Source organism: Falco biarmicus, chromosome 3 (assembly GCF_023638135.1).
Source record: "Falco biarmicus isolate bFalBia1 chromosome 3, bFalBia1.pri, whole genome shotgun sequence".
Lineage (NCBI taxonomy): Eukaryota > Metazoa > Chordata > Aves > Falconiformes > Falconidae > Falco > Falco biarmicus.
Window position 1 is genome coordinate 4,922,322 of NC_079290.1, and position 20,551 is coordinate 4,942,872.

Sequence of the window (20,551 nt, forward strand, 5' to 3'; positions counted from 1 at the left end):
ATGTGGGCTATGACAGCTTTCAGTACCAGCTCAGTGCCAGTTCTTTGGAGGTACAGGGATGTTAGACAATGCAGTGACAGTGTTGTTATCAGGGGCAAACACACCAGAATCACACAGGCACATAACCTGAAAGCTTCCCTTTCTACTCACTCCTGTATGAGTCCAGTAACAAGCTCAGACTGAAATGAGAAAAAATTAGGAAATTGTTATTACTCTAAGGACAGCAAAGCACTGAAATAAGCTGTCGGGTAAAGCAGAATCACTGTTTTTAAAGGGCTTCAAAACAGGTTACACAAATGCTAAAATAAAATCATAGGCAATACTCAATGTAACACAAAGATAGTATTATCCATTTAAACAAATTAATAATAATTTCATATGATGCGTCTATTGAGATAGCATGTATTTGTAACAGGAAGATCACTGGATTTCTTTTTTCTAAGTCCCTGACTTCAGAAAGGCCCTGAACACAAAGGGCTGTGAAGCACACCCACATGTCAGCACCAGCTTCTGTTTGGCCAAAGCTGCATTGAGCAGCTTTGGTACAATTTTGTACCACGAGGAGCCCCCATCTCGGCTAGGCTGAGAGGAAGAAGTGGAGGTGAAGCAAGCACCGCTCCTTCAGAGGCACATGTACAGCATATGCATTTCTGTGCACTTACACTGGAATTTCTCTGGCAAAACTTCTATCGTCTTTACAGCTTGGCTCATGCTTCCCCAGAACGAGAGCATCATACAGAAACAGAAGTCGAGAGACAGGATCCTCTCCGAGACTTGAAAACACTCCTTTTCCAACTTTGTAAGCTTCAAATGACACAACCATAGGTGAAGTGATGTCCCACCATAATTAAGGGCTAAGCTCTTAGCAAGACTGATCAAAGTTTGAACCAACAACTCCAAAAGTACTGGAACCATGTTCCTCCAAAATAGATTTAAAGGACTAGAAGAATATCTGAGCTTTTATAAAGTGCTCCTAAAAGTGATCAGTCCTTCTTCTGCAAAACTCTGGAAAGAGAGGCACAGAATCTGACTGATAAAAGTATGTTCTCATCTGTGTCATTTAAAAGAAAATCAACAAGTACTGCAGATAACTAATTTCTACCACAGGACAATTTTACAGGTTCTCCACAAGATATAAAAGAAAAGTTTTGAAACATCAGATCAAAACGAGATCTAACAATTATTGATTGAGACTCAACAGCTCAAGGAGATGACAGAAGAAGAAAATGGATGCATTGTATAGCATTCTCCCCATTTTTCTTTTTTTAATATTCTCATTATGCCCTGAAAAATGTCTTAAATAGCAGCCTTTCTTTTTTTTTTATTTTTTTTCCCCCTAAAAGGACTACAGATGAGGAATTCACAAACCCCAAAGAGTCTGGAAGCTGTAAACACCATTAAAGAAAAGCACCTCTTTGGAAAATTGAAGGCAGCAGAGTATCACCTCAGGAAAACATTGCTGCTGAAAAACAAGACCCGGGATACCAGCACAACAGAATAATTACCATAAACCAAACTATAGGACAGAGAATACATAATTTGGATTACCTCATAGAAAGAGCAGATAAATAATTATGTTAACACATCTTCAATGTAAGGAATATAAGTGAGAAAAAACACTAATAAAAAGGCAGTATTTAAAATAGAGTGGCTGCCATTAAAGTTAAACTAACTTAACTGTAATTTACTTACAATTGGCTCACAGTGGTGCCTGGAATATTACAAATTTTTACTGCTTAAAACTCCATGGAAAGCTTAACGTCTCTGATACATTTTAAACTGACTATAAAATAGGTGATTCTCCATATTTTATCACTGGTAAATGCTATCAAAGCATACCCAGGTATTCACATGGATCTACAGAAGGATCTGGACATGCTGGACCAATGGGCCAAGGCCAATTGTATGAGGGTCAGCTCAGTGCTGGGTCCTGCACTTGGGTCACAACACCACCATGCAGTGCTACAGGCTTGGGAGTGTGTCTGGAAAGCTGCAGGAAGAAAAAGGACCCAGGGGTGTTGGTCTACAGCTGGCATGTGAGCCGGCAGTGTGCCCAGGTGGCCAAGAAGGCCAATGGCAACCTGGCCTGTATCACGAATAGCACAGCCAGCAGGACTAGAGAAGCGATTGTCCCCCTGTACTCGGCACTGGTGAGGCTGCATCTTGAAGCCTGTGTTCAGTCCGTACGACAGGGATGTAGAGGTGCTGAAGCACGTCCAAAGAAGGGCAACAAAGCTCATGAAGGGTCCAGAGAACAAGTCTCATGAGGAGCAGTTGAGGGAACTGAGGTTCTTCAGCCTGGAGAAGAGGATATGCAGGCGAGACCTTATCACTCTCTACAACTACCTGATAGGAGCCGTAGCAAGGTAAGTGTCGGTCTCTCTTCCCAGGTAACAAGTGACAGAACAAGAGGAAACAGCCTCAAGTTGTGCCAGGGGAGGTTTAGATTGGGTATTAGAAAGAATTTCTTCCCTGAAAGGGTTGTCAAGCCTTGGAACAGGCTGCCCAGGGAAGTGGTGGAGTCACCATCCCTGGAGGTATTTAAAAGATGTGTAGATGTGGTGCTTAGGGACATGGTTTAGTGGTGGACTTGGCAGTGCTGGGTTAGTGGTGATGATTTTAAGGGCCTTTTCCAACCTAAACAATTCTGTGATTCACAAGAAAACCACATATTGAAATTTCAAGTGCAACACAGCTATAGACCAACTGCTTCTTCGATTGTGTGCAAATAGTATGCTTAGCTATACCTCAACTAATTAAAAAAAAAAAATCACATACCTACTGTTCTTAAATCCTGTGCCCAGTTTTACTTCCCCAGTTCAAGACACGGAAATACAGGATAAAATGCCCTGGAGGGTTACCAAGACAATTAGAGAGCTGGAGCCCATAATGTATTAAAATAAGTTGAGAGAACAGGTTTGTTTGGTCTTTAGAAGGAAAGAAGACAAGGAGAAATTTTATTGCTGTTATAGTGGGAGGGTACAGAGAAGACGGAGCCACGCTTTTCGCAGAGGAGCACAGTAATACAAACAGGGCAATGGACACAAGTTGCAGGACAGGGTGTTATAACACACCTGAAGATGTTCCTTCCTACCTAAATTATTCTACAATCAATGCAACCTTGCTATCTTCAGGTTACTCCACAGGAAGACCTGGCAGTGCCAGTGGCATTCAGTGCAGTATTCAGGCTGCCCCATAGGTATGGCAAAATAGACTGAGGCATAAGGTAAATGCCCAAATGGCAAAAACTGATTCAGAAAAGATGCTTTACCTTGCCAAAAAAACCCCACCCAAATACATACTTTTTTAACAAGTACCCAAAATCTTGCTCACAGAGTTTACTAAGCATCTAGTCCTGCTTAAGCTCTGCTGCCAAACAGACTCAAAGACAAAAATCACTGAAGTTCACAGAGAAACTCAGTATAGTTGCTATGGTCTAACCATTCCTCATACACTCGTAGCATTTTATATCATTGACCTCTGTCTCCTGACTCTGTATCAGGCCATTAGATAAAATTGCTCATTACAGTGCAAATACAAACCGAACATTCTGGCAAACTTATCACCTTGGAGATGAAAAGCAACCAAACTATGCAGTAATAAAATGTCAGAGAAAAAGAGAGAAAAGCCTAACTAAAGAGTTTGCCTATTTTCTAAGGCAAGCCTTTAAAAGTCAATGAAAGCAAAGCAGTTGGAACAGGGGTTGCCAACATACCCTTTCATTCTTACCTCAAAGTCGAACCTGTTAAAAGACAAGTGCAAGATCCAGAATTTAAAATTCATTGAAAAAAAACTACACAGATTAATGGACAGTAGTTCAGACTGACAAAGTTAAGTTTGACCTTATGCAATCTATCTACTTATCCAGACCTCCAAACATTTTGCTGAAATCTCACTGTAATTACAAATCTGCTCTTTCATAGGAGTCAAATTGTTAAATGCCTTTGTTGACTCAGGTCCCATGTCTAACAGTAAAATCTTTGTTGTTAACACCACATGCAACAGCCAGAACTGAAACACTTGACTTCCAGTTTCCAGTGCAACTGTTCACATTTGGCAGTTAAGACATTTTCAATTGCACAATTACATGAGTTTCACTGGGGGCCTCAAAGCCAACAAACACACAACCATCAGATGCTGTTTAAAGGGAAAAAAACCCCCACCCTAATTTTTCACAGTAGACACCTTTATTTCATGTTTCTTTAGGAACAGATTGCATATGATACAAACTGTTCCATACTGAAAACCTGAATGACAGTCAGATGAACTAGTTATCTCCCCAAGGAAAAGGTTGGTCTTTTATACTATCTTGACTGTCTAACGTGGAGCTGGGTACCCACAATTATAACACAGCATGTACTGCTAAAAAAATTTTAAAAAATAAAAAAATTACGATTTTTAAAAATGGTTTCTATCTTAAAGTTACTTCTGTTTTTACTCTCTGCAGCATTCCACATCTTGCATCCTTCTAAAAAGATTTATTTTCAATAACATATTTCTCAGTTCCTTTGCAAATACAGGTGGAAGTGTGTACACAATCATAAACAAATTAGCAAATGTTTATAAATAAAAATTACACTAATGTGAAACAAATATAAATTATTAATGTTCACAGTTTATGTATAGCAGTAGCCTTAGTCATATTATAAGCTTTCTGCTTATTTGTATTGTGGTACTTCAATATTAAAACTAAGTACATGCAATTACTGAGGTACTTCAATAATAGTTACTTTTGCAAACAATTGTTGATGCTAAGAAGCTGCACCAAAATGTAAAGCTCCAATCCAGCTAAAGCATTTCTAAGGAAACCTTTACTGAAGTACAAAAGTTCCACAACACCCAATATTCTCAAGAGCAAAGATTCATAATTATGATCAAGATGAAGTCATCAAAAGCTGAATAGACAAACAGAAAAGTAAATTTCAATAACAGTTATCAGTGGTTTGCTGTCAAGCCCAGACAGCACATCAAATGAGATGACTCAAGCTTTTGTCTGATAGATAATAATTTCAAAATTCTGATTGGCTACTTAGATGATGAGACACAAAAACATTCATAAAATTTATGTATTTGGAAAAAATGTCAGTGTTCACAAACTTAATAAATGAGTGGAACTTATGAAGATCACTTAGATGAAATTCAATGAAGAAAAGTTCTAAGGATCACCCTGTAAGGTATCAACAAACCAACAAATGAAGTTGTGAATAATTATTCAGTCAGTGATGCTGGACCACATGCAAAAAAAAATAATCAATCAGACACCGGACACTGACAAAAGAAGTCAAAAACAGTTCTCAGAGCAAGCACCATACCTGAAACACGGAAGGTATAGTTTTTATTCTATGAGAAACCTCACCTGAAGTATTGCTTCCAGCTTTGGGTTCCACATATCAAGAAAAAATAGGTATACTGCAGAACAGTATCAGCAATATGACTGAAAGAAAATGTGCTTTGAAAAAATGTTGGCACTGAGGTTTAAATATAGAAAAGAAAAAAACTGAAGGGGCACAAAGTATAGAATTTCCAAAATGTAAGAAAACATTGCAAATAAGACAGGTTTCATATAAATCACAGAAATTATTGTTGAAGTAAGAAAACAAAGTTTAACTATTAGAAGAGTTAAAAAAGGAACATGATATTTAAGGTGGCACTGGAAGTCTTATTTTTTAAAGGCTGTTAGGGCCGGGTTTAGAATATTTTCAAGCAAATTACTCCAAAATGTTAGTCTCATTTCACTGGAATAGCAGTTCTGTCACAGTACATTAGAAATTCTCTCTGGCTGCAATCAAACTTGGGGAAAGCAGGAGAAAGGAGAAGGAAAAAGAGTTTAGTTTTCAACAGTCATTCTCTGACCCAACCTTCTGCATGGCTGCACAAATCACAGAATAATTTATACTGAAGGGCAATTCCAGAGTCAGTGGCCAACCCTGTGCTCAAAGCATGGAAAATAATGAAATTGCATCAGGTTGTTCAAGGCCTTGTCCAGAAGTTTTCAATATCTTCAAAGACGTTAATTTTACAGCACTTTTGGACAACCTGTTCCACTATTTGAACACCCTCATTGCGAAAGGGATTTTTCCTAGTACCTAACCAGAATTTACCTGTGCAACGTGCTGCAGTCACCTCATGATGTGCCTTGACTGAAGCGTCAGATGTACTTTGCTGACTGCTGCAACTCTTGGGCTTTGAGAAGGTTCCCCTGGAGGTCCATCAGCTCTCTTAGGCCCAAGGGCAGCCTCCTATGCAATCCTGCCTACCAGTTCCCCAAAGTCTCCTCTCCTAAAGTCCAGTCATTATTCTGCTACTTGCCTTCCTCGCTTCCCTAGGGATACTGAACTCCACCATTTCAAGGCAACTGTAGCCAAGACTGCCATCAAACTTTACCTTTCCAACTGGATCTTCATTATTTTCAAATAGCAGATCCTGCACAGCACGTGCCAAATCAAGCCATACACTTGTACACAAAAAGTGTCCTCAAAGTACTCCAGACACCTCCTAACCCACAAGTGGAAGACTTCTCCCAGTTGTTAAAGGAAGAGTTCACCCAGCTTCGCTTCTTGATTGTGTGGTCTGTCACAAATGTGTACCACATCACCGTGGGACTCCTCTGTCCTTGATCCAAAAGCTTTCTATTGGCCCATCCCTCATTTCCTAACAATTCCCTGTGCACTTCAGCCATCCTTTACACAGAACACAACAACCCCTCATCATCATCTCTGCCCAACCTTCTAAATAACCCCTAGCCACCCATTAGTGTACCCTGTGCACACAAATTACCCACTGTCTCTGAAATCCTGATGACACCAGAGCTCTGAAACTGCACACTGACCTCTAACTCCTCCTCCACATGCTTTGGCAAGTTCAGGTGTAAGCATGTGACACAGGCCCCAGATCACATCTCAGGGCAGAATCGATGAACCTAAGCCACTGCTGTGTCCTGTCCATGCTTCCGCCTTCTTGGACTGCTCTACAGGCTTTGGGGCCCATCCTGCAAGGTACCAAGTTTAAAGCTAAACTCGCTAAACTAGTAAATTGCTGGCACTTCATCAGAGAGGTGACAAGAGGCACCCAGAGGTAGAGGACAGGGAAAGACTGTTCATTAAGCAGCAGCAAGAGGTATGACAAACAAAAATAGATATAAAACTGAAACATAAATAATTTCTTGATGTTATCCCTAGCCAAACCTTTCTGTGATTCCTATCAAGAACCCCCTCCACCATCTGAACATTGATAAATCTTTGTTTATTCTTCTAAAAATGAGGATGATCTTCGTGTGACCAAATTCTCTGAAATGATGTTCAACGTATTTGGATTTCTGAAGTTAAAACGTAGATGGCACAAATAAATGGAATAGTCTGAAGAGTAATAGTCTATGGTGGGTCTAACACAGTGTAAGGACCACAAAGAAGAAGTTTAACCTGCCCTTCATGTTCCACATTAGGAACATAATGTTTTTAACTCAAGATTTTGAAGAACTCTGGTACAAAGGATCAGTAAAAAGATTGAAATCTTAGAGCACTCAGCAAGACACACAGCACTTTAGGAACTTCAAAGGACACTTAGTACGGATGCCTTGATTCGCAAGTCAGAATGCACAGGAAGTCCCTAAAGAAAATGCAAGTAATTATAAAAATATTTAGAAAATATGAAGAGCAGCACAATTTTAAAATATTAGCCACCTTAATACTACATATGCTCCGTCTGTTCAAATTCTGTGTTAAAAAAACGCCAGTTGTTAAGCTGATACCAGATGCCACCTAACAGATGCTAAAAAACAAGACAGCATGTTCTTAATTTAAATTATCTCAATACAGCTATTATCTCAAAGATACAGTAAATCACATTACTCTAGAATTTTTCTTAATTTAAAGGACATGGCAGTAAGCTTTCTCATGTCTATTTTCCTAATAATTTTAATTCTATCAAAAATGTACAAAAGGTTGATTTGAATAATACGCTGCTTTGTCTTTACCTTCTGCCTTCAGCCCCCCAAAAGTGTATTAAAATCGACCAAGCTTTACAGTATTTTCACACATGAAGCACTGAAAATCTCATCACTTGAAACCCTGAATATTTCAATGGATAAACCAGTAGAAAATAGATTTTCCATACTGGTAAATACTTCTGGTGCTCCTCAAGACACACAGATACAGCCTGAAATCCTCATACTTTGTAAAATATTTTTGGACCTAATGGGAGTTCTGTATAACTAACTTCTCATTACAGTCAACATAATCCACTTCAACTAAAATTTGAAGCCTTTGTTTATGTGACGGTTTTATATGGTATCCACCAATACAGCAAGAATTCAAGGAACTGTAAGCTAAATCATATAGTCCTTCCCTTGTAAACAATCTAAGATTACTTACAGTAAAATAGTCTGAGCAGTGGTCTTTAAAATAGACATTACTCTTCTCATGCATATACTTAGCAGAGAAAGGGTAGTTCAAAGTTGTTCAAAGATGGTACACACCAAAAAGATCACTCGGTCTTACCATTCAAAGGACTTTTGCAAAAATGTCTTCTCTAGTAAGAAATAAAAGCAACTATATGTATTTCTGCAAATACTTTTTATATCTTGGCTGCATTTAGGCTGGCTTCTGAAGGAAAACAAAGCTTCTGCAGTTATGCTCTCCATGCTCTCCATCCATTTCTCCATGTGTCTGTCCATCAGTGTGGCTGAAAAACTCTGCTGGCCAGTGTCACGACTACTCTGGCGGAAGGACAGATGCCTCAGAAACAACATTTCTCAAACTTCACGGAAGTGAGAGGAGAATTATTATTTTTTTTTAATCATTCACATCTCAACATTGCTGTAAGAAATAAAAGCATGAGAAAGACTGACTCTAGTCGAGATACGAAATCTGGACAGCAATGTACATGTTTCTTCAAGAATTTTTAAGCACATGTGCAACTTGTTGGCTTTCATTAGAATAGTTTTAGTTCTAGGAACAGAGATAACATTCGTAACAAACCTTAAAAACAGAGAAACTAATGCTTGGACTGAATTTAACACAGAGATTTCATTAATTGTTCTGTTAGTTTTCCAAGGTACTGACTTAATGTCAGCCACGATAGATTTGGTATCAAAATTAGGTTTAAATATAGAACACAGAATGGATGTAAACAGTGTTGCTCAGCAACAGAAATTAATGAGGATGTATTTTTACACCCTGACAAAATTATTACAACTGTGAATTCAATTCCAGTATAAGAATTCAACTATGCTATTGAAGAATATTTATATCTTTCCATAACACAGAAATTTTCTCAGTCAGTTCTGGTTAAATATTGACACTTTTTCATAAATGGAACTCTTTCTGAAATGTTACTTAGGGAGCCTAGACAGAACCAGGCATAATCTCATTTATGTCTCAAGTCTTGCCTTTGACAAATCGTGTGCAGCTCATTTAGAAATCAGTAAGGCAAAATCATTTCAGATCACAAGATAAAAGTACAATTAGAAGCACAAAAAGATAAACCATGATTTGATTGCCACTCCTCTCATTTCCTGCCACCCACTAGCATGCAAATTTGTGGATGATCTGAGTGAAAAGTATAAATCTCCTGGAAGATGCTGAGTATCAAGACATGGCTTGGGGTGCTGTTGGCTGCACAGAACATGGCCCTGATTAAAATAATGAAAAAGTACATTTTTGACAAGCCAAGCACAAGATTTTTTTGTGAAAATCACAAAATTTACAGCAACACCATTGGTTTGTTTTACCTCCAAATCGAATGTATTTCTTTATTAATAATTGTAAGGCGATATTTTACTACATTTAGAATGATTATGGGGATTTTATGTTTTGAATGGCTAAGTCATCACACAAGTCCTTTCTAAGCCTTAAAAAGGCTACCTAAGATTAGATACATTACTAAATCTGTAAAGAGGACTTGGAAAAAATTATTCTAATAAATTCTGATTTGCTCAAATTCAACTAAATATATGATAACTCTCTAAATCCAGCTTTGTGTATTTCTTCATGGTTCAGTTACTTGGAGTAGGGGAGAACAGAAAAAACTGACCCTATAAAACTACTACTCATCAATCCTAACTATACTTCCTCAGTTCCCTAAAAGTTCAGAAAAACACGCAGGGTTTGTGGCAGGCTCAATGACTCAGAAAAAGCCGTTATAGTAAGACCCAAAGCATCATCTAAATAATATACAGCACAATTAACCTTAAACAGTCTATAATTATGATAAGCTTTATAGTTCTAATTACTTTGATTTTCAGTAGCACTGCTATACAGTGAGTTGAATTATAAAATAAAATGTGCCACGGGGCATCTATTTATATATTTTTAAAGCAAGTATTTATATGAAAGGATATAATTTTCCAGCAAATATCCAGCTTGCTGTTAATCTCCAGACCTCTTGCTTGTTGCCTTTCTTCTTCCAGCTGCTTTGCATTCGCAAACTGTGTCCCATCAGTAGGGGATTCTGGGAAGCTCTCAAAACTGAACTTGTCAACTTGGATAGCCATACTGTAGCAAAGGGAAAAGAAAGAGAAAAATCCCAGGATTTTTACTATAACAATTTTACAGATACTACTTCCGCAGAAAATGCAGACCACTTGAAACCAAGCACTACAATGTTAGTATATTTGTCTCAGTGACATCTAGTCTGTATACTAATGATATAGAAGCCATTTAAGCAGTTTATTAATCCCAACCTATACACTAGTGAAATAAAATTTTATATACAAAAATGTCTGCTGAAGCTAACAGTAACACACTTAGAAAGCCATTGTGCACTTCACTGGTTTTACAAGCCAGCTTCCTAAATTTTCCTTTAAAATTGTCCTTACAAACCTCAGGAAGGAAAGACAAAACAACCACAGTACCTGGGCCTAAATGTGGCCCTTGTCTTTTTCTTTAAGAAGATACTTCCATTTTGCTTAATTATCTTCACGAATTACCGACAATACTAATTTCAGTATCATAGTATAATTTATTGGTAGTAAATGGTTAAATTTGCTTTATTAAATGTACGGTGAGGCATAAAAGCAAATTAAATTAAATACATTATGCTATAATGCATACTAAATACTTAAATGTTAAACTAGAATCACTAATCTAATACAAAAGGGAATTTAGACCAGCTCACATCACATGAAATGTGGTTATAGCAGATCTAATATACTGCGCTGCCAAAACAGCTTTAATTTCCTGAATTGTCTAAAATAAAAAAATAATTAGTGAAGAATAAAAATATATTGCTCTTGAGATGACTTCGCACTTAAGGAAAACCAAAGACCAAGCAACAGGTTTGGAAATTGTTCATGAAACACAACTACATTCTAAAAAGAAGTATGGTAAGGGCATTTAAATAAAACAGGGGATTACTATTATTCCTTTATATATTACTACATTAAAGAGCAAAACGTATTCTATAAATGTTGCCAACAGGAAAACAGTAGTAACAAAAGTCAACGAGAAAGGGCTTTGAAATCCCCCCAGACAGAAATGATTTTCTATAATTAGCATTAATTTCAGAGAATCTTGACCCTAAAAGAAATGGGCAGAAAATACACGGCAAGTACAAGAACAGGGAATAATCTAGAGCTTATCAAGCTTCCTGTGGAAAGATGAATTCAAACAGGCCCATCATGCTTCACCTGGAGCAAAAAATGACATCTCAGGAGGAGAAACTGGGAATTTTCCAAGACTACCTTCATCATTAAAAAGTAGAAATACAGCACTGAGACAAAGGTGGCACGACTACTGTTTCCATAAGCTACCTCTTTTGCAGATGGCATCTTTGCTGATCTTCACATTTAAAAAAAATCAAAAAAGGCAGAAGAATTAATCTGTTCCTCTCTAAGGGGTGTTTTTATTTTGGCTATGTTTTCTACAGCAAGAGATCATTAGGAGTTTTTCATTTGCATGCAAAGACCATCAAGTGCTGGGCATATAAAAAAGAAAGCAAATATGAGCTACGAAAGTGTATCACAGTAACTGCCAGAATCAAGCCTGAAATAATGTAATGAAAAACACCTAGATGCAGTCCGTAGAGTGGATTTTTTTAAAAAAAATATCAAGCTTGAATGACTAACACCATCAATTCTTACTGCAATTCAAGTACGATTTGAGTCTGAAATGCAGGCTGAGTTGGCTGCAGTCTGCATGGGCAATGTGTGTGGAAGACAGAGGCACAACTGGAATGCTACGAAATCATTTTTGCCTTTGTTTCTAAGATTACATCATTACTCTGTGGTACATCAGCAGGTGCAAACCCAGTACTTGATGTCTATTACATACGCAGGACTCTTTAAATTCTCACATAAATACTCACAGTTGGTTACCTATAGTCATAGTTTTACAAGAAATTATCTTAGTTGCTGAACATATTTAGAATCTATCACCCGATGGACCTGGATACCAGCTCTCACCTAATTATTGTGCCATACTTTTCTAAGTGAATGATATATTAGAAAAACATTCCTGCCTAACAATATTTAATATGAAACTGGGGGTATTCAGATTGCATTCTTCTGTTAATGGATCATTACTGGCAATATGGTAATTTTTTCTGGAAATTTAATATGCATGTAAGCACTTTCCCCGCCCCCCCCCCCCCCAACAGTCTACAATAAATCCATATCTACTTCAGCAATACAGTCTAGATTACCCTTAACAATGGTTTATTTTACAGCTCTGCTCAATATAACTTTATTAAGCTCTAAGGTATCAAAAACTTCAGTAAATAAGGCTCCTAGTACTCAGAACCTCTACTAATTTTTCAAAATATTCAACCATGTTTTCATTTATACTGTGTATTTAGCACAGTAACACCTCATGTCACATGAGAAGATACAAAGCCTTCCCCTACAACATGCTCACCCGCTAGAAAGAGGTCCAAGTAAAGAAAACTACAGAGAAAAAAATATCACATAAAACAATATGATGAATACAGCTGTCGGCAGAATACATGAAAGCACCACGGAGAGAGAAAATAAAACTTTTCAAGACAGTTACACTCAAAGTAAAGCATGACAAAATTAAATCCAAGCTCTTTTTCTTAAACATAGATGCCTTTTATCATCAGCATTCTGCTTCCTCTTGTGCTAAAAATATTCATATCAAGATTTGTCTCTGCATTTTTTATCAGTAATGTTGCTTCAGTATTTATTCCTCAGCCTATGGAACGTGTAGTAAATGGGAAGGCTTTACAGGAAAGTCAAAACAAAAAATAAATACCATAACCTAAATCAGTCACTCATAGTCAAAAATGTACTGCTACACAAACACAGCTTCTTCACTTTGCTTCTAATATAATGATTTCTCCCGTCTCAAAAGATGCGTTTCACCAGTGAGGTATTAACAGACAAATGAGTCCCAAAGCCAGGTGGACTGAAGGTGAAAATGAACAGGCTGGACTTTGAGCAACAATCACCAAGCAAATAAAGGATTTTTTCAATTTTTAAGTGATCTGTAGAGATCACATGGGCTTTATTCTAAACGAAGCAGAAGGCAGTGAAAGGCATCGCCCAACTTTGTCACTGTACTGTGCATCAAAATAATGAAACTGAAATGTATTTCAGCTGTAAAAGTCTTTCTCAACTTGTGTCTACAGTTACTTTACAACCTGTTTCTTGCCAAGAGTTCTCTGCGCTTCTTTTCTCCCCAGATGTGTCCTTGCTTGTGATATACAAGAATCTACGGAATCTATATCGGAAGAAGTAAAATTCAGATTGAAACAGGCATTCTATTTATTACAAAGGGCTAGGATAATGATGGCTGCCGTTGTGTAAGGGTAACTGTATACACAGTACGTTGCCCTTCACGGTAATTACATAGCAGGGAAAACATCCAAGATCTTAAACCTCAAAAGTTTAAACATATACTTGCTCCAGGAAAAGGGACAAGAATTTCATTTTAACCTTCTCTGCCTCATGGGTAGCTATCCAAATTTCCTACAAAAAGAGTTTTCAGTAAATCATGAGATATTTGTATAAAAACACTTCATTATGTAAAAATATTAAATAGCCAATCCTGCAAATGCAAAACAGGTTTTATTTCTCTCTGGATAACCTTGCTTGTGCAGGAGGAGGAATAAAGTAACAACAGTTTTCATGAATAATGAAACAATCGTGTTTTGAAACTACTGGGTTCTGTCACAAAACAAGCCCAAGCCGTTGTGACAGCTATTCAGACAACCATGCATCGTTACAAGGGATGCAAATTATTCAAATACAAATTAAGTGAACGAAGAGGAAAAGGTCAGCTCATTGGCAATGCTGATGATATGTTTGCGGTATCATCTCACGTTACCTGTCAGGATGACTTACAGGAAAAAAAAAAAAATGACAAACCCTCTGACGGTGCAGCATATATTTCAACAACAGTTATCTGAAGTCATATTAAAGTAACAGTGCACAATTATTAAAGACACCGGACAGTTCATTTCACCATTTCTTAAATAAATGATTTTCAACTTTAATGGAAATCTTAATCTTGACAACAAAATGCACCTCAGAAAGGAATTCATATCAAGGAAAAAACCTTCCTGTGACTGGCATCACGGCTACTCCTGAGCCAGCGCCTTGCACATCCCTCTTCACTAAAGCAGTGCCAGTTAAAATTAAGCAACACTGACAGTTTCACAGAAGTGGCAAGTAGCAGGCAAAATTACTAAGTGAAGAATTCCGTAGGGACTACAGCCTTTAGTGCTGTAACTCCTGCCCTTGCTCCTGGCAGGACAGTGGGCAGGTCCCAGGCATGCATCTCGGCTCTTCTGCTGTCCTCATCTCTTACCAGAGGATGAACCTATAAAGTGAAACTAAATATGTGACAGTCTCCAAATAAAACAGGTTTAAAAGCAGGCATGGTATTAAAAGGAAAGCAGCAATGTGGTTAACATAACTAGATTTCATCTTTCATTAAGTAAATAAAATATTGCTGCATAGGTTGGAAGAATAAAATCTAGAGATAGTCATTCAGTTCTCTTCAGGAAGAAACAATGTAACAGGAACCCAAAAACTCTTCCTCATGGCCAACTACTTATTTAAATACTATCAGCCACCGATGAGCTGGAAGCTGTTTCCATGATGAAGTTGAAAGGAGGCAGCTGGTGACTATTCAACATTATGCTTCCCATTCATCTTCCTTTCTCACAGAAAGTAGACAGTAGGGACACAGAGCCAGACCATATTACTACTACTTATGCAAAATGCTTATCTATATGAGTACTCCCTGTATAGTCCATGACTTCAACTTTCAGTAAAAGAAGTGAGGATGATACTCTTGCTCTCACCTTCACAAGGGGAAAAAAAAAAAAAAAAGAAACACACCCCCCCCCCCCAAAAAAACCCACATAAAGACAAGCCTGCTTTTAAAAAAAGAAACTTCACCAGATTCTTCTGTTGTGCAAGCTCAGTAATAATGTTTTTATAACATCATTTTTCAGGTGCACATAATTCCACCCTAAATACAAGTTCTGCAGCTGATATAAAAAATGGCAGTGACACCCCAGCATATAATAAATCATAGGCAAAGACAATCCTCAAGAATCAAATCTTTCGTGACATGAATACATATGTATCACTAGATGAAAACGAGAAAGTAATTTTAATAAATTAACATTAACCTTGTGTTTACTTCTAATTATATCACTGTTTTAGAAGTGCAATCTATATTTCATTCACTACTATAAAATACAACTGTAAAAATAAGTAGTTCAAGCGACCCATAAGTAATGATCTCTCCTCCTGGCCTAAAACTGACTTCATAAAGAAAAAGGATTGCTTTAATATCTGAACTATGCAAAGCAAAAGATAAATTTTTCCCATTAATCTCGGAAAGGTCAATTAAATTAAAAAATTTGCATTTAGAACTTAATTATTTATTTAAAATAATTGAAGAGGAGATAAAAGTCAAACTATATAGTGCTGAGGTCTGTAAAATTCAACAGCTTATACTTATCTGATCCCCAACATTTCAGACAATAAGAAGTTAAACTGGGAAAGAATAGCTCCACTGTATATAATGTAGTATTGGAAAATGGAACAGTGTTAAGAGATAGTTAGCTACATAAATCTTCTGTTTAAATGAGATTATACTATGGACACTGAGAATCTCGCTTTTCAATTCTTAACTCCAAATCTGAAAACCATAAACTGGAAACGAAGAGACGTAACAATTAACTTCACCTTGCATCTTTCCTCACTTGCCCATTTAAATAATTTGGACTTCTATGGCAATCATCATGCAACAAAACTGTTAGCTACTTAATGAAATAAGACATGTAAAATAATAATACTGGTAATAGCCTGCTTTATAAATACAGCAATTTCTAATAGGGGGCATAAGAGATTAATGATCAATAGTCATTCACACCATTAGGAAATCTAGAAAAGCATAAGCATGATATTACTTGAAGATTGAGTTGAATATCTTTGCTTGATTTATCACAGCTGAACTACACAAGGATTATAATCCTGTCTTTATTCAAAATAATGTATCCAATATCCAAAAAATACTGTATCTGGTAACCCTCTCTCAGTGGACTATTAATAATCAGAGTAATAAATTTCAAAAGATATACATTCATCTTCAGTTGCTCATTTGGATAATTCAGTATTCCCTTTATATGGCAGAAAGTTCAAAACAAAACAAACGTAAATTAAAAACATGGAATTTTGTGCCAGATATAAAAACAAAGACCCACAAAAATTTATTATAGTCATGCCTAGTTATCGTTGCAGCCCTCCCAATCTTCTCAGTAAAAAATTGAAAAGATTGCCCACCCCAAAACAGAAAGGAAAAAAAAAAAAAAAAAAGTGGAATAACACTAGCACCTCTGTTCTGTTCAGAGCATCTTTCCCAGGTAGCCTTGAGCGGAGAAATCAGGTACTCACCTGCTGCAACCCTTTTATCATCCTTCTGACCCTGCACACACCTAGCATCGAGGGACACAGGACAAAACCACCACATGTCTCTGCTTCTGGAACACCACAAAAAAAACCAACCCAGGAAACACCGCTGAAGAGCACTTTGGTCAGGAATCACCACCAGATCACTTCACAGCATGGTCTCTGCCCTGTCCCAACACTGCTGGCTGTCGTTGGCCCCGGGCACAGTGCTACACAGGTGGAGTAAAGCTGGGTGTGGGTAAGACCTGCGTGGGACACCAAGACACACACAGCCTCTTGCACATGGTAAACCTGGAGCATCAACTCACTTTCTCTTTAGAGAAAGACTTCAGCATCCCCAATAAATGATGCAATTGATGGCAGTGTTCCTCTTTTAAAGGAGTAGGACTGTAACGTGGTGCACACACCTGAAAGGGTATCTTCAGCGAAGACAGAGGACCTAGTCAAAACGAAAGCTTGCTCAAAACACCAGAACAGCCTGTACAGAGGAATCATTCATACATGAAGCAGTCCATCTCAGTGATTACACAAGAGGAAATGAAGTGGTACAGAGCTTTATATACAACTTTTTTATAAAGGAAGCACAGGTTTTTCATAAAGGAAGTGATTCAAACATTTTTTGAGTAAAATGGTAAGATGCATGAATGCTCAGTGTGCAAGTGTACACATTTCACCGTGGACTGTGACTCCAAGATACAACTAGACTTTACATTCATAGTGAATTATTAATTTACAATCTACTTGCTTGTCTCCTTTTTTAGATATGCAAAGATAACATCTGCCCTTTTCCCAGAGCAATGCAGTAGAAGTTCACCTCGAGATGATTTACCGTGATAACAAAATTCTTTTCCAAGTCACTGTTTACCCAAACCATTTCCCTTGCTAGATGTATAACCTGTATACTTCTGTCACACGTCTGACCTTCACGTTTTCTGGATTTCTTAAAAACACCATAGCTGTACAGAGCACTCTTTGGTTAGTTCCTTGAAGAGTCTTATATTCAAGATTTAAAATGTTTACTTTGCACTTGTTGATTCTTTTGGTATATAGTTATAAAGATTTTTATTACAGATTCTCAAGTCCCAGAAGCAAGTTTTGTGAGTGGTGCCATACTTCAACTAGCCTGCCAAAGAGCAAAGTTGGGGGACAGTCAGGACATCACCAGTTTAAGAAACCAAAGCACCAGTACAATAGTGAACATCTCCCACCGCTGCAACATGGGCCATGAGTTTTGACCTGCAGAGCTTATTTTGTAACGAGTACCAGGAATAACATTCACAAACATGAGTAGGGGCACAAGAAGCTTTAGTCATGCTCCCTAAATCTTAACTCCCAGTGAGTAAGCTTCACCTGAGGAGGTGTACAGGTTCCGTATCAGTCAACTGCTCAGCACTATTAATAGAAATTATACACATCTCACACTTTCACACACAAAATTTTCACCTAAAGAATATTTTCCTCAAAAACACTGTATGCATAGGAAGGTTGTTTAATGCTTCCTCCACCAATAACACCAAAACATGTATTTAGAACTGTGCTCAGAAACAAGCTATTTTCAGAAAACAAGCTCTCCCACCGAGGAGTGCAGCAGCCTGAAAGCCCACGTTGGTCTCACCGTTTCTCATCAGCAGTTAGATCCTTAATGAATGTTAATGTGATAGCCTCAAAGCATTTCCCATCCGCCCAGGAAATAATAGTTAATAAACCAAGGCGTTGCTTCTATTGCTAATGATCCTTAGCCCTTGGCAGCCCTGAATCCAGCTTCAGCAATATGCAGAGCAAGGACTGCCTTCACTTTTATCTCATCAAGTTTCTATCGATTTACCTTTGCACACTTTGCCCCACATATTGCTGGGCTGCATTAGTTGGCTGATTTGTCTGATTAGTATATCAGAAAATGAGCCCAGCTCTAAAATGCCTTGTTATTTCAGCCAAAACTTCCCATTTGGAAACGACTGGATCTTATCAAATAACTGCCCTGCCAGTTGCCCTCTTACTCAGTGAGCCGCGAGCTTGAGCTCCCGTGGGAAAGCGCAGTGAAGCCGAAGGGCCACCAGCCTCGCATCTGAATGCTACAGCTAGAAATTTGTTTTTATTTAATCATTAAAAGGGAAAATACTTACTTTGGAGCAGTGGCCTACCATATTAACCTACCTAAGTCAATTAGGGCGGGATAGACCACGCATTATATACGGACAATCGATTGCGTGGCCCTGTTTGTGTGCCTGCCTAATGTCCAGGCAGCAGCACAACCATCTTCAAAGAACTAAAGCTAATTAAGAAAACCCATTAAAATCAAACTAGATCAAAGGGCTTTTTAGTCTTGTTTCCTACGGTAGTTTGAACATAGGAGTTTGAATTTTAGAAAGGAAAATTTCACCTGTGAGCAAAATCATGCTTGGGAAGCTTTTGCAGAACACGCAGCTAGTTTAAAAGAACTCAGATGTAAATCCAGGATTTTTGGTGCCACTAAAAAACCCAACAATGCTTATCTTTCTCATATATACAAATTTCTTACATGAGAATGGATGTCTTCACTACATTTGGAGAATGTGGAGGGATGGGGGATTATACATAATACATGTTATGAGCAGTGATCTAATGGTGTCTGAGATAAAGCCACTTTGGTTCTGAGAAGACCGCCAGTGCAAGCTTTTTGTTACTATGGCAAGCACAAAGCCCCAGCTAAGGAACAATTTAAAACAAAACCCCCAAAATATGACCTTTCAATTAAAAGTTCACGCTGAATGTATCCATTTATGTATGATACCAAACTTTTTTAAAATTTTCATTATTTTTAAGTGTTCTTCTTAAAATGAGGAATACCCTAACAGGATTAAGGAGTGCTGTAAGTTTTTCATGTATTTCATTCATGTCTACTTTAAATAATGCTTTAAACATATATGAATTTACATTAATCCTTTCATTACTTCATAAACTGAGAAACAATTATTTTAAGTAAAAAAAAATAGCTTGGTATTATTTAGAAGCGTTGGTAGTGTTTTAAAATACGTAAATGTTGAAAGTAATTTTTTTTCAGCCTTTCTTTTTAATTTAGAAAATTATGAAGTCTGTTCATTCATTTAAGTCTACATTCTATGGACAAAGAAAAAAAATTCATCAAAATTCTGTAAACGTTTCTTTGTGGCATTCCTTTATAGCTAATAAAAGCTCCAAAGATGATGCTAGCTAAATTTCTGCAAGACATTTTTTCTCTTTTAAAAAATGCAGACTGCAAGGTAAAATTCAAAGGTACCAAAACAGAAAACAATAATTTGAGATCTCTTTCGTGAAAATTATATATACTTTCCACTCACTGACTAGATCTTGCTGACTATAATAAAAACATACGTAGGCATATCTAGATTTAGGCATCCATTTCCAACTGGATCCCAATTTAGGAATCAGTCTTATTCTCTACCTTTGGGCAGGGGGGGTGGGGGGTGGAGAGGGAATATCAATATATTTTCACTTCCAGCTTATGAGAGAGTTGAAATTCACTTAAATATAGATCACAAACAATTTTCTTAAAACCATCTTGTCCCTCCTGGTTCCCAGTTCCTACAAAGAAGCTAAAACCCCTAAATAAACACACATCGGGGCACACATATTCACACACACACACACACAGAGCGTTAGGCCAATTGGACAGTTTACAAAACAACCAAAAAA

At 37.5% G+C, this 20,551-nt stretch overlaps 1 protein-coding gene across 7 annotated transcripts in view; it reads right to left on the minus strand.

Annotated features, from left to right (window-relative positions):
* Positions 1–20,551, minus strand: part of TRAPPC9 (trafficking protein particle complex subunit 9) — a 508,634-nt gene that overhangs the window by 254,029 nt on the left and 234,054 nt on the right. For all 7 annotated transcript variants that reach the window (XM_056330195.1, XM_056330194.1, XM_056330196.1 and 4 more), the window contains one exon: positions 10,337–10,490. In XM_056330195.1, coding sequence (XP_056186170.1) covers positions 10,337–10,490 — 154 coding nt within the window. The remainder of the gene's footprint in view (positions 1–10,336; positions 10,491–20,551) is intronic.